Source organism: Podarcis filfolensis (assembly GCF_964270895.1).
Source record: "Podarcis filfolensis genome assembly, chromosome: 8".
Taxonomy (NCBI): Eukaryota; Metazoa; Chordata; class Lepidosauria; order Squamata; family Lacertidae; genus Podarcis; species Podarcis filfolensis.
This window is the reverse complement of record NC_139611.1, coordinates 40,730,467-40,745,336: the sequence shown is the minus strand read 5'-3', so window position 1 is coordinate 40,745,336 and position 14,870 is coordinate 40,730,467. Positions and strand designations below refer to the sequence as shown.

The 14,870-nt window shown below is 47.4% G+C and overlaps 1 protein-coding gene across 10 annotated transcripts in view; it reads right to left on the bottom strand.

The window, feature by feature from the left end:
* Nucleotides 1–3,230: 3,230 nt before the first annotated feature.
* CBFA2T3 (CBFA2/RUNX1 partner transcriptional co-repressor 3) overlaps nucleotides 3,231–14,870 on the bottom strand; it is a 75,417-nt gene continuing 63,777 nt past the window's right edge. For 6 of the 10 annotated variants that reach the window (XM_083626271.1, XM_083626273.1, XM_083626277.1 and 3 more), the window contains 3 exons: nucleotides 14,486–14,554; nucleotides 13,943–14,133; nucleotides 3,231–13,631 (listed from right to left, as the gene is read on the bottom strand). In XM_083626271.1, coding sequence (XP_083482397.1) covers nucleotides 13,311–13,631; nucleotides 13,943–14,133; nucleotides 14,486–14,554 — 581 coding nt within the window. In that variant the 3' untranslated portion in view covers nucleotides 3,231–13,310. The remainder of the gene's footprint in view (nucleotides 13,632–13,942; nucleotides 14,134–14,485; nucleotides 14,555–14,870) is intronic. The other 4 variants (XM_083626278.1, XM_083626274.1, XM_083626275.1 and 1 more) reach the window with 1 other exon arrangement.

Sequence of the window (14,870 nt, the reverse complement as noted above, 5' to 3'; positions counted from 1 at the left end):
TGCAAGGCAGGGAGCAGGTCCCCCAGGACTCACAGTCAATATGGGGCATAGTTTGTTATAATCTTAGGCCTGTGGAGCTCCCTGCCGCACAAGACTGGTTGAGAAGAGAGTTTGGATTTGATAATCCGCTTTATCACTACCCGAAGGAGTCTCAAAGCGGCTAACATTCTCCTTTCCCTTCCTCCCCCACAACAAACACTCTGCGAGGTAAGTGAGGCTGAGAGACTTCAAATAAGTGTGACTGGCCCAAGGTCACCCAGCAGCTGCATGTGGAGGAGCGGGGAAGCGAATCCGGTTCACCACATTATGAGTCCACTGCTCTTAACCACTACACCACTCTCGCTCTGTTAAGATGTGTCCTTTTGTTTATAGATAGGACTTAGCTGGTTTTACTCGTAATAATGGTCATGGCTTTGCATGTGTATGTTGATTTAAAGTGTTTAAAGTGTTATGGTGTGTTTGGGGTGCAGTAGTACCTCTGGCAGGGGACATGTTGTGCTCTTTCTGGGGCACTTAGTTCTCACCTGTGGCCCCTAGAAGCATGTGACAGTGGCCACACCCCAGCTTTGACTGGCCAGCTAAACCAGGTGAGGGTAGCCGGTGGGTCTCACACCCTCCGTGAGTTAGGGACTTCCCCTGCATGCGAAGACAGGCTCTGGCAGACTGAGCGGACACCACCAATAGTGGGGCCAAGGGTTGAGAAGGCAGTTTCTGCACATGCTGTAGGGAAATGAGGGGCAGATGGGGCTCGTCAACCTGGGAAGGTAGCCCATCTAGGAGAAGGAAAACTCTGATCCTCAGCCTCTTCTGCCTTGTGGGATATCATCAGGAGAAGAAACGTCTAAGGAGTAAATGCTACACAAATTCAGAAGTCCAGAAATCCCTAAGGCAGTTAGATGGCACCTTGTACACCTCTTTCTGGCAGCTCCTGCAGCCAAGCTGGTGCCAAACATATTGCTCTGCTTTCCTTTGGACCACATCACTGAGGCCAAGATGTGGGTCTTGTTGTCTGGGCAGCCCAGGACCTCCATACACACTGCTCAGGCTTGTTCCCCAGGGAGGTCACTTTGGTACTGCTAACGCAGTTGTTTGACTTCACCCCCAGAGGCGCACTCCATTTCTTCTTGAGACACATGGACGCCAACAAATTGTTCTGGGGCTGATGGGAGTTGTTCTCCCAAACATCTGGAAAGCACCTGTTTGGAGTTCCCTGGAACTCATGGGTAATTCATTGAAACTGTTTGGCTGGAGATTCAAGGCAAATGGAAGTATTTCTTCACACAGTGCACAATTCATTTAAGGAGCTCTTTCTGCCAAGAGATGTGGCAATAGCCACTGGCTTACATGGCTTTAAAAGGGAATTAGACCAACTCATGGAGGAGAAGGCGATCAGTGGCTATTTAGCATGGTTATATGAAACCTCTGTGTACAGTGGCAGTTTATCTCTAAGTAGCAGATGCTGGTGAGCACTGTGGGAGAGGGCTATTTCTCTAATGTAACCTCCTTCTGGGCTTCCTAGAGGTGTTAGGTTGCCTGCTGTGAGATGCTAACTGAAACAGACCTTTAGGTTTCACCCAGCAGGGCTCTCTATGTTGATAGTCTAACTCCTCCCCTTTTAAAATAATTCAGGGATCTCCAATTATTGTTCATGCTGCAGAGAACAACATCTGGAGAGTAGCAGGTTCCCCATCCCTGAACAAACTCATGGAGGAAGAGGAAAAGTGATCTATCAGCAGTTATTAGCCATGATAGCTCAGTGGAACCTCCACAGCCAGGGGTAGTATACATCTGATTACCAGTTGCTGGCAGTATCAACAGGATGCTTGCTTAGATGGGTCTTTGGCATGTGCCAGCAGGCTCCTTTTGTCTTTATGCAGGCCAACAGGCTATTCTCAAAGAATGGATGGAAGGCTTGAATTATTTTTCTACATTTTGGTTTCAAGACTGTCAATAATATTAGCATGCAGGCTTGAGTTAAGGCCTGTTAAAGCCTAAAACAGCAGCAATAGCTACAGAAATGAACTATGACTTCATTGTAATGGCTCTGTAAATGATTAATTAAGATGAATACCAACAAATACCAACTTCTCCCCATTTTCTCTTTTGAATTCTCGCACATTCATTGGCACCTGGAGTTACTGGAGCCTGGGTTCCAGCTGGAGTGCCAAAGTTCCTCTGGTTCTTGTATTTATACAAATCTGACTACTTCCTTATTGGTTGGTTGGTTGATTATATTTCTATCCCACCTTTCCTCCAAGAACCTCTAGGCAGTGAACAGTTCTTCCCATCCCCATTTTATCGTCACCTTGCAAGGGAGGTTAGGCTGAAAGAGGTGACTGGCCCCGGGTCACCCAGTGAGCGCCATGCAGCTGAGTGGGATTTGAACCCAAATTTCTCAGGTTCATTTTGTTTTTTAAATTTTTTGGCAGAGCCGCTCTGGGAACAGTAGAAGGCCTAGCAGTTCGAAAGCATACCAGTGCAAGTAGATTAAGTATTGCTGTGGCGGGAAGGTAAACGGCGTTTCCATGTGCTCTGGCACTTGTCATAGTGTCATGTTGCGCCAGAAGCAGTTTAGTCATGACCCGGAAAGCTGTGGACAAACGTCAGCTTCCTTGGCCTGAAAAGCGAGATGAGCGCTGAACCCCAGTTGCCTTGGACTGGACTTAACCATCCAGGGGTCCTTTACCTTTTTACCCTTTATTAAGGGTGGGGCCACTCTGGCTTGCGACCCAGTCTTGGCCTAACATGACCTTTCCTCCCAAGATCACATCCACCTGTCGATCAACTGACATCACTTGGGAATTCTGCATTGGCTGTGAAGATGACTTCCCTGCAAGGAGCTGGTGCGGGCAGCCAAGACATTCAGCTGATAAACAGGGGGTTAAATCCTGCTGGGTTTAAATTAAATTCAATCCTGCTCAATTCGGAAAAATGAATCAGTAAGGGATTTGCACGGAACTCCCTGCTAAAATGAAGGGGGGAAACTCTTTGTTCCAGCAGTGCCTTGCTTCCTGTGCAGTGTTTTGAAGTCCCAACATCTGGACTTCAAAGCACCAAATCACCTGTGACATCAGATACGTCAGGTAGTTGCCCACTTGCCAAAAAAGATATGTCCTATGCATCCTAAAAGGTCACCCCATCCCCTAAGTACTACACTAAGCAGGCTCTCACTTAACGTGGCAGAAGGAAGAAGAATCCTCCCCCCACAAAAAACCCCAGATCCGGTTGGGTGATATTAAATTTTGTTTATTACACGGATACAGAGTTAAGAACAGACGTAACCTGAATCATAATGTTTACATCTTTCACAGGTCAAACATACAGTACATTTAGAGAAAGCAGGAAACAGCAAGGGAGTCGGGGACAGCATGCCGAAACAAGAACAGAAAAACAACCTTCCTATCACATTGTTATTTCTCTGGAATGGCCACAGAAACCCACAAACACCAGGGGAAGATGATCGGGGGATGGGGTGGCGGGAGTTGGGGTGGGGAGTTAGGGTTTTATTTCCTAAAATTTTTGTTTTGTTTTAAATTTCTATTAATTCTCCTCTCTTTAAAACCTCTTTGCAAACACCCACACACACGCGCACCCATGCCCGTCTGTACAAAGCCACGTCCTCCCCTCCCTCCTCTTCACAACACCCTCGGATTCAAGTATTGCACGGTTCTAAATGTGACACACGCTTCCCAAACACCCTGAGAATGGTGCTTTCCTCAGCCTGGCGGCTGCAGGGCTCACATGCAATGCCACCGGTCCGTTTTGTTTCTTAGTCTTTTGGCTGAGCCGCTCCAGGAACAGCAGAAGGCCCAAGAACGAGCCACTTCTGGTCCAGATGCTGCATCCCTTCTGGCCAAGAAAGGAGCCAGCCTCGGGACATACGCCAGCGAAAAGAATCAAGGAAAGGAGTCCTTTGGTTCCCCCAGAATTGCTTTGATTAGGTCATATCCACAAGATTTTGGTTGGCCTAATAAAGGTATTGCCCTAATATGGACTATGTGAGTATATATATATATATATTTCTTTTCTCATAGCCAACAAGGCCACCTTAACTTTATTTATTTTTAAAAAAGAAATAAGCAAAGGCTGGCCAAGGTTGTGTATGCATTCTAGAAGGATTTGAACCAAGTTCTCCTCCATAACCACTCCTGAGCCTGGTATTATTATTATTTTTTGGCTATAGAACTGTTAGAGCTGGAACAGTTCTCAGAATTTTGCCCATCTAATAATGAGGTTGAACAGAAAGTCTTTAAAGCTAGATTGGCCTTGCGTTTATCTTTCTGCGGGGCTTCTCTGTACCTCCGTTTCCCCTCTCCTCCCATTTGCTTCTAACTCTCAGAGCAAAGGCTTTCCCCCAAGAAACCGAGGACCAGTGATAATGATGATGATAATGACACCTTTATGTCTTAATGTGTGCCGAAAACATACCATGGGAAGAGCATCTGTTTCCAAGGCAATGTGGGTGACCTCAGGTCCTCCTTTCAGAGTCTGACCCCAAAAGCACCCTCACTCAACACACTCAGAATACATCCTCTAGTTCCCACATTATATTTTCACACGAATTAAAACATGGGGGGGGGATGGGACTCATCTTTCAAAATATCCACCTGCATGATGCAATTATTTGGGGGGGGATCACATATACCACCATGCATATTGCTTGTCTCCTGCCTGTTTATACTGCGGATGAGGGGGCAAATTCGCAGTCTGAGCATTCGTATGGCAAACTGCATGGGAGGCGGGTGCTGTCGGTGGGAGGTGCTGAGCATCTCATCACACCATCTCTTGGCAAGCAGAAGTAGAGAGGGGCATCAGTGGCAAATGAAGTACCACTGTTTGTCAATGGACCTGGTTTAGGAACATAGGAAGCTGCCTTAGACAAAGACCACTAGTCCATCTAGCTCAGTATTGTCCACAGTGCCTGGCAATGGCTCTCCAGGGTTTCGGGCAGGTGTCCTTCCCTGTCTGACCTGGAGATGCTAGGGATTGAACCTGGGATCTTTGACATATAAAGCATGTGTTCTGTGACTGAGCTATGGCCCTTTCCCATGTTGGTTGCTAGGGATGATGAAGCCTGCACACACACAAGAGACATTCAGCGCTTCGTTTCATGATGACCCTGGGACTGTATGTACACAACAGGTGAGGCCAAGTCAAGAGAAACAGCAGCTGGATGGTCTTCCTGGAACAACGGATGGATGGGACAGAAAATGAGACTTGAGAGGAACCCTAAGTGATTATAGTCGGTGACCATGGAGAAATAGTTTTTTGTTCCCCAGGTGGTCAGGCCTTCAACATTTTGGAAGTATCAGGGGAGGGAGGGAGGGACCAAAGTAGATTTTATAAGAATCAGCACCCAACCAAAGAGTGTGACCTCAAAAGACATCTGACATTTTGGTCAAAGGGAAAATTGGACTATCAACCCTCAATGCAAGAAGTTAAGGATGATCAGTTGGCCATGTTTCAAGACAAGTTGCCTCTTTTCCATGGAACTTTGGTGCCTTCAACTGGCAAGACAAAAGAATGGTTCCCTGTGTCCATGTTCAGCCCATTTCTCAAAGGTCACAAAAGGCACTGTGAGCCACAGGGTGAGTCACAGTATAATTCTGCATGTCTCAAGCCATTAACAAAATCAAACTGTAAAATGGTTGTGTGAATTGGATGCAGCCTGTCCAAAAGGGCATGTCTGACGTAGACATCCAGCAGGTCAACACTGCCGTTCGACCAACTTTGGTTGGGAACAACTTAAAGCATGCTGAAGGGGTTGAATTTGGAAGAAAACCACAATGTAACTGAAATTAAAGGGAGGGCCTCTTAGAGAAAGCATCTTCACAAGGGATGCTAAGGATGGACCTGAAGTTTCCCACGGAACTGAAGTTTCCCATCCTTTCTGTTAAATGTCTCTCTTCTACTTTCTACTTGGATTTACTTCTGGGTAAAGCATGCATAGGATTGGACTGTTAGATTCATTTGTGTGAACACCCAAAGGCTACTGGGAGAACATTTCAATGAAAGAAACCATTTCAGCTTGTTTTTCACCAAGAATTCACCCTCCACCCACTTTTTTAAACCAATGGGCAAGTTTGGGCCAATGGACTTGAGGATGCTTCACAGACATTCAAGGCCATGCTCTCATAAAGACAGAGGATGGGCTGCTCTGGCTTCCCACTCCTGTGAGTTACAAAGCCATCACACCAGTTAGTCCAAGCCTTAGTGATCTTCCTCTTTGCTTCTCTCCCTAACTTTGTCAGAAAACCATTGACAGATGCTGGCAACCTCCTCACCTCTCACCTGGGACACCCATGGTCACATACCCATAATTAGAACCATGTGCTCTGTCTTAAATGACTTTGAAATAATTGCCACCTCCTGGCACCTTATTCAGTCTAATCAGAGTTAAGGGTATGACAGGGCGATTAAAAGGAATTAAGGAGCATTCAGAAGAGCTTGGCTGCTGGATCAGTCCAGTGACTCATCTAGCCCAGTATCCTGTTCTCACAGTGGCCAATCAGATGCCCCTGTGGAAAATCTGCAAGCAGGACCTGAGCGCAACTCCACTCTCCTCACCTGTGGTTTCCAGCAACTGGCATCCGGAGGCCCTCTGCCTCCAACAGTGGACTGTGTTACTATAGATCAGCAAATTGACAAAGGAGTAGCTTGGAGAATACCACACCTGAATGCAGAACCACCTGAAGAGGCTGTGCCTCCATCCATCGTCACCAAACAGCTTTTTCATGAAAGGTCTGAAGGTCCTAACTTAGGGTTCATCCACACTTCCTCTTGTCCCACTGCTTTTCCCTGAGGAAAACCACTCTTTAGCATTCACTTGGAGCAAACAGCAATTTGGACTTTCTCCGGATTGATGTTTACTCTGATTTCATGCTAAAGAACAGGTTTTATCTAGGAAAGGAGTGGGGCAAGGGGAAAACTGCTTGGAGCCATGTTTTCTAGGCACAGGACAAGTGGAAGTGTAGACAAGCCCTTAGGGTGCTACCAGAGGAGGACTTAATTTGCAAACAAGTCATGGAGATATTGCAAACCAGGTCAGTGGCAGCAGACTTTATAGCTTACTGAATTTCCCCAGTTTTAGTGGGGTGGGGGGAGTGGCTCCTTCCCTCCTGGAATATCCACCTTCTCCAAGTCTCTTGCACCTTCCGGCAGGGCAGGTGCCACAGTTTGAGAAATACTGTCTTAGCTCCATGCTTTGTAAAAACTGGGCCACCTCTTCAGCTTTACAGAGGTGACACAAGTGAGGCCATGAACAGAAGCTGTCACAACATATGTCTCTAGGAATGCTAGTGCCATCATGCAGCCTGCCCACTTTACTTAGAACAAATGGCTGTGAAGTTCTCAGTATTGGAGAGTTCTCCCTGTCTGAGGCTATTATTAAACCCACCCAGCTGCTTTGTGCTCTGGAGGGAATACCACTTTTGCAGTTGGCAGGTAGGGAGTGGAATCTGAAAATGAACAGGATGCGAAGGGCAGACACATTCACGAAGTAGAAGGCCTCCTTGCCTGATGCAGTTTGGAACAGGAAATCTCACAGAAAAATGACTTGGAAAGCAAGCCACCCCCCACCCCACCCCACCCCGTAACAAAGTAAGGAAGCCCCCCCATTGAACAATTAGCATTGTAAACTAAGCCCTTATTTGACAACAGAAACACTTGCATTGGTTTCAATCATGGAAGATCAAAGCCCCACCTCTGCCCCTTCTTTTATAGCTGCCTCCTGCTTTTTGCTTGTTTCTTGTTGCCCACACGGGGGGCGGGGGGGGGGGAGGCATCATTTTGGAAGCCATTGGGATGGGGGTAGAGAGGAAAACATGCATACACCGGAATACCATATTTTAAAGCTATCAGATTTGGGACAACTGTTTGAGGCTCTGATGGAGGCAATCTCCCTCCTTTAGGATTTGGTTTGAATGTAAGCTTATTCCATTCCTTATCCATTGGTATATTGTTAAATTCCTAAAGGATTTCTTCTGTCTGTGGTTTCCCAGCCAGTCAGAGGTAGCATTACGAGGTCCAGAGATGCAGAGCAGACGAGAAAAATGGCCTGTGCAGACAGAAACGCCGGACGTGACCCCCGTAATCATGAGATGAAGTTTTGGCAAACTAAGGGATGAGCCAGTGAGCATATCTGAAAACACTCCATTTATATATTACCTCTTGCATGAGAAAAACAAATAAACAATATACACATATAGTGCAGAGAAACAAGCAGGACACCCTTACAGCAAGAGGAGGAAATTCAGATCCATTTTGTTGTCTGTCTGCTTCTAAACAACCCTAGCTGGAGGCAGGCAGGCAAAGCAAGGCTCTATGAACCACCATGCTGCTGCTTCACTGCCATGTGGCAACAGTGGAGGACTGCAGTTGCAAAGGGGAAGATCTCACAGGTTGGGGAAGACACCTATCTCACTCAAAACCAGCCTGCTGACTGGGGCTGATGGGAGTTGTAGTCCGAAACAACTGGAGGCCCTCAGGTTGGGGAAGGCTGGGGAAATTAAAAAAAATCCCCTTGTGAACAAGGCTGCAAGGGAGGAATGAAGCAGTTGCAAGGGGAATTTGGGTTTTCTCTCATTCAGAGGCCTTTGGCTGCATCTACAGCAATCCCACGGATGCATACCTGGAAGTAAGTTTGATTGAACTCAATGGGATTTACTTCTAGGTAGACATGCATAGAGTTGCACTTTAAAATACCAAGACTGCTCAAACAAATTCCCAGCAAGAGCTCCAGACTGGTTCAGACACCGGACGTAGCAGGCCCAGCTGTTTTGCAGTAGACAGCTACCAACAACTAGCTTGCACATTCTTTCCTGCTTTCACTGCCTCACATCAGCTGTCTCACATCGATAAAAGCCTCTCCTGCCGAGACCCTGAGCAAAACGCACCAGATCAATGCCCTGTTGGCCCACTGTAGCTGCAGAGGAGACCTTTGGGTGTAAAAGCAGAAAAACACTTCTAGCAATAGGAGTTTTACAGGCATAGCTACGGTCACAGGCGGTGTATGCAGCTAACACAAAAGGGATAGCTCAGTCTAGATGATAGATACGGGACAGAAGAGATTTTGGGAGGAGGTTCCTGCCCACCAGGTAAAGCAACGCTGTACTACTGGTTTTGCATACATGGAGATGGAGTAAACGCAATAGTCCATCTACCCCAGACCTGTTGTTCTGAGTGGCAACAATTCTCCAGGATCACAGGAAAGTACTGCCTCAACACCCAAAATCTTTGTCAATGGAGATACTGACAGGACCCTCAGCATGCAGATCTACTGCTAGCTTCTTCCCCTCTCCTGGTTTCTGGAGAGCGCAAAGAAGATAGCAGAAGTTACTTTGAAGATGGAGTGGCGGAATCTAAACATTCCATCATGTATTAAACAATTGTCCAATCCATTTCCCCACCCCAAGGCAGCTACTTCTGACTCCGTAGACTACTGACTGCAGCAGAGAGCTGTTGGCCACAAACTGGAATGCAGGCCAGGAGGCCATAAATTTGGTTGCACAAGAGAACCATCTCATCAAGGAGATCAGTTTGTACTCTTCTTTTGCCTGCCCCTTGCAATGAAATGCAATGAGACCCTTGTATTCCATGGCACAAGATAAAACTAGGGTGGCCCAGTGGCTCACTTTTAGAATAGTGCCTGGCAGCTGGATCAGGCCAATGGCCCATCTAGTCCAGCATTCTGTTCTTACAGCGGCCAACCAGATACCCCAATGCAAATCCTGTAAGCAGCACCTAAGCAAAAGAGCCCTTTCCCTTCTTGTGGCTTCCAGCAACTGGTATTCAGATTATAATCCTCAGTTTGATGGTGGACTTGATTTGGAAGGCTATCTGGCCCAAGTCTGGTTTAAAGGTAATGAACCCCAAGAAGGGAGAGCAGAGAGCCATCCAGGCTACCTGCCTACAGTCTTCGGCCATTGTGGTGAGATGAATGGCATTTCTATTTAACTCCTAAGAAATATTTCAAAATTGGCACCTACACATGAATTGGCATATACTCTCGCCTTTGCAAATCTGTGTCATCTTGGATGCTGTACCAGTGGCCACTCTAGAGCAAGCCTTACATGGTTTCATAAATGAAAACAGGACCTCACTTTTGCCCTGGGCCTTCTGTGCTTTTAAAGGAGAAGCCTCAGCCAGAGCTCCCCTGTTGGGACCATGCCACACCTTGCAGATCTGTCTTCAAGAGGCTGAAGCACCACCAGTGGAATGGCTGTGCCTTTAGGAGGTTGTCTCGTGGAGCCAACATTGAACAAACAGCAACTGGCTATAATAAATCCCTCCAACATGCAGGGACACATGAATGATCTGCTCTCGCCTTCCTCCTCCCTTGTCTATTTTTTTGTAATGACCTAGAGCCAAGGAAGGGAATCTTGAAATTGTCAAATCAGGGATCTGCTACGTAGAAAAGTGGAAAGGGATTGAGAAAGGAGAGAACCAGTGGAGGTTTGTAGAACTTAGTATCTTCCCTTCCCACTTCAGCTGTAGTGGAGCCTGGTCCATTGGGCCCTCCAACCTCAGTCTGCTGCCACCTACCTGCCTGCCTTATTTACCACCAGTCCAGTTGGCAGCACTGCCTGCCAGTGTCCTACCCCTCCTCCTTAGGCTCAGTACTGCCCTTGCTGAACAAAGCAAGGAGGATGGGAACAAAGCTAGAATGAGTTGACTCCGCCTAACATTGGCTCTGGTGCCATCTATAGTTGGGTCTCCTGCCTTCTGCCCTACCAGCTCCAATGGCCAGCCATGGCCACTGATTCCAGGCATACCTTTTTCCTAGGGCTGGGGGGAGATGGAAGATTACGTAGGTGATACAGAAGTGGGATGGAGGGAGGGACCCAGAGGGAGAGAGAGTAGTCAAGGGGAATATGGGTGGGGCAGCTAAAAAAAGGAAGAAGTAGCTGATATAGCCTCTCTAAGCCCACTGTTCAATTGTCCACAGTGCTGCCATATGCCGGGACCTGGCCCTTTCTTTCCCTCCTTTGGAAAAAAAGAAAAGCACAAAGTATTCTGTGAATTCCGGAAAACTACACCTCCTAATGACCACGTAAGTTTGTCTTTCTTTGAAAACCTATTTCCCAACTGTTAGCATACTTTTAGTGGTTTGTCTGTGTGTTTTTTAAATTATTTGGCAAAAAGTCTCATTATTATTATTATTATTATTATTATTATTATTATTATTATTATTCATTATTAGTATTTTTGGACCTCTGCAAATACTATATACATTCACATTAAAGGTACAACGTTTCTGCCCTGAGCCCATGGCTGGGCAGCCTCCGTGAGGGTCCCCCGCCCTCCGTCCCTACAGCCGTGCCATTTCCCCCCCCTATTGCACTACCGTCCTCAGCGCTTTGTACAACGATGCATGAAATGTGACAAATCAACATTGTCTCCTCCTCCTCCTCCTCCATCATATCTAAGGACAAGCATCTGTTGGTTTCCTCCCAGAAATAATTGTAAACCTAGTGGGAATGGAAGACGAAAAGAGGCCTGAGGTGGGGTGGGGAGAGCCAAAACATACCAAGAGAAAGGGGGTAAGGGAAAAAGAAAAGAGGGGGGGAGGCAAAGATGTTTTTTGTCACAGGACATTTGAAAGATGAGACATGTACACACACACACACACATAACGAGAAGCCAAGGGGTATCTACAGGCCATGACGTAGGAGGGAAAATGAAATACTTCCTTCGATTCTCGTGGGTGTTTGGAAGAAGTCAGGATGACAAAACTGCAAAAAGAGACCGCCTGGAGTTTGGGAGGTTACGGAGAGCAGAGAGAGGTAGTGGAGGAAGGGTAGAAGCTCCAGGCGGAAAGCCCTGGGTACAGTTATTTTCTGCTCAAGAACAGGCAGAAGACGATCACAGGTTTTTCTGGAACAGTGCTCTCTCTCTCTGGAACAGGCTGGGTGGGTGTGTAGGTGGCTGTTTATAACTCTTTTTTAAAAAAACAAAAAAGCTCTTTGAGAGAAAAAAAATGCAACAGATTTATAATCCACCAAGGGAGGAGGGGCTTCCAAGAGTCACTTCTGCCTCTCGCACACACACACACGCAAACACACACTCTCCGCACACGCACAAAGTGGTGGATTTAATATAATTTTTTTTGCTTTTTTTTTTTGCTTTATTCTACGAAAATTTCTTTCGATCCCACAGTTGCACGTCTAAGTCCTCCTTCAAAGGGTATACATCGGAACGGTGAAGGTCCAAGTGCATGAAAGCCCCCTCCTCCCACCCCCAACTGCCCACCCCCCTGCCCACCCCCACCCCATCCAAGAACGCAAGGAGTTGAAATGAAACCCAGCAGGAATTGCTGTCGGTCAGAACGGCGCAGTTGGCTCTCCGGACCTGCGATGATGCGCATGACTCCTCGGTTCGCAAAAAAACCGCAAAAATAAATAAGAAGCCCCCCCAAAAACGAGGAGAAAGAGGGAAAAGAAGAAGAAACCAACCAACCAACCGAAAACGAAAAAGAAAAAGAAAGAAACTTTGGCAGTGGAAAAAAAGTTTGGATTTTTTTTTTCTGTTTTTGGATTTCCTTTGGAGCAGAGGTGAATCTGGTATCTTCTTGGCTAGCTAGCAAGGTAGTTTACAGGTAAGCTTCCTTCACTTGGTTTTTGTTGGGTTCTTTTTGGATTTTATCTTTTCTTTTCTGTTTTACTTAAAGCCAAAGAGTTTGATGATTTTTTATTGTTTATTTATTTTTATTTTTTTTACAAAAAAGAAAAAAAAATCTTGCTTTTTGTAACTGAAATCCTTTCTCTTTTCTTTTCTCTTTTTTCCATTTCCCCACCTTCTCCCTCTTCTCCTTTTCAGGGAAGGGGGGTTTTGTTTTTGTTTTTTTCCAGTTCCTTCATTTCCTCGAACACATCTCCAGCAGAAGGACGGGCAGAAGCACCTTTTCAGTTCCCTTCTCCCGCCCGCCCCCTTCCAAGTCAAGATGCACGACGCTTGCAGACAAATTCCTCATCCAAAAAATAAAATAAAAAATAAAAAGTAATAATCATAATAATAAATTTCCCCAAATCATATCTGTAAGAAGAAGAATTAAAAGCAAAAAAACCAAAAACTGACGAGTGAACGGAGAAGGTTGGTATTTGCCTTAACTCCACTTAAAGCCCAGGTTTGAGGATTCGTGAGGATTTCGTGTGAGAGATAGAGGTCGTTTTGGAGGTCAAATACGTGTCAGGTAGCTGAGGGTTTGCATTGAATGCAGTTTTTTTTTGTTTTTGTTTTCATTTGGAGAGAAGTGGTAGCAGCAGTGACAGTTGTTGGTCGGCTCCCCGGTTCCCTTTCCCCTTCCGCCCGCCTTAGCGGGACGCCGTGTCCAGAGGAGCCGGCGTGGCCGGCGTGCCGGAACGCGAGGCGGCGGCCGAGCCGGAATCGCTGGGGCTTCCCGCCACGGCTACGCTGGTGATGGAGGTACTCACAGCCACCACGTCTGGCTGAGCCGACGCTACGCCCAGCCCCGAAGAGGCTGCCCCGGCAGAGGCCGGGAGGCCTTGGAGAGTCTGCCCACACACGTGGTGATGCTTCTCCCAATCTTTGTGCTGGCAGAAGGAGCCGCAGTAGCGCGCCGTGTTGCATCCGCTGCAGGTCTCGCTTGCCTTGCGCCCGCAGTTCCAACAGCTCTGCAGGAGAAGGCGAAAGCACACAGATCAGCGCGGACCGAAAGACAAGCGCGGGGCTAAGGGGCTCTCTATACTCTCTTCACCGGGGCCACCGAGCGCACGGGCAGTCTCTCCCTCTGGCTGCATTCGCACTGGGCTTTGGCTCAGGTCCAGATGGAGCTCAACGTCATACATTTAAGGAACGGAAAGTTAGGGGGGGAGGAAAAAAGGACCGGCGGGCCCACCGAGACCAGCAAACGCCCTCCAAGTCCTCACTGTTTCCAGCCCACTACTCTGGTGCCAATATCCACGTTGGGAGAGGGTGTCACTACCTCACTGGAGTCCTCCTGCTGGTTAATGACGGTCAGCGCATCCTCGGAGGCCTGGCGCTTGGCTTCTGCCAGGGCTCGCTCCATCTTGGCTCGCTCCGTCGTGATCAGCTCGTGGGCTTTCCTCTCCGCATCAGACACGGCCTTCTGGAGCTCGGACATGGCCTGCCGCTTCACCTCGTTCACAGCTTCTTCTGAAAGGAAGAGCACAGGGCAAGGCGGGAGTCATGTAGGGGGCGCTAAGCAAGGGGCGGCACACTCAATCTGCAGCCCAGGAACTCCAATGTTGGTGGGCAGCTCACCGCTCTTCCTTAGGTCAAACAGACGGCCGTCCTCTGCAAATTAGGACACTTGGCCATCCTGAGGGGTCTGTAACTGAATGTGTCTTTGCATTTAACTTCCAAGATTGTGTAAATACTAGGGGAAATGACCAGGATCACAGTAGGGATCTAGGAACTGATGGATTCGATGATTTCTGCCTCCAGCTATGTAGTGCAGGAGTTAGTTTTGTTCTTAAACTATTTCCTCATTTCCCAAAAAACTCACCAGCTTTCCTCCAGATTTCCTCCGGCATGTAGCCAGACAGGGGCCTGGATACAAACTCGCGGTGAGCATCTGGGAGAAAGACAGATGGAGAAAATGCTGTTAAGAAATGCTAAACATTCAACCTGATTTAAAAGCAAAGCAAAACACGAAAGCCTTGCAAGATCCTCAGCAGATCAGTGGTGGGAGAGCCTCTGGCCTCTACACTTACCTTCTCGACACCTGATGCCATGTATGGCATCATATGTGGAACAGGTAAAGGCACAAGTGGGCCAATTCCCACCCCCCAGCCCTACTGCTCTGTGATTTGCAAGCACTAAGAATCAGCTGATCCTTGGGGCTTGCAAAGCTCAGTGCACAGCACTGTGCAAAATGCCAGGTGACTGAC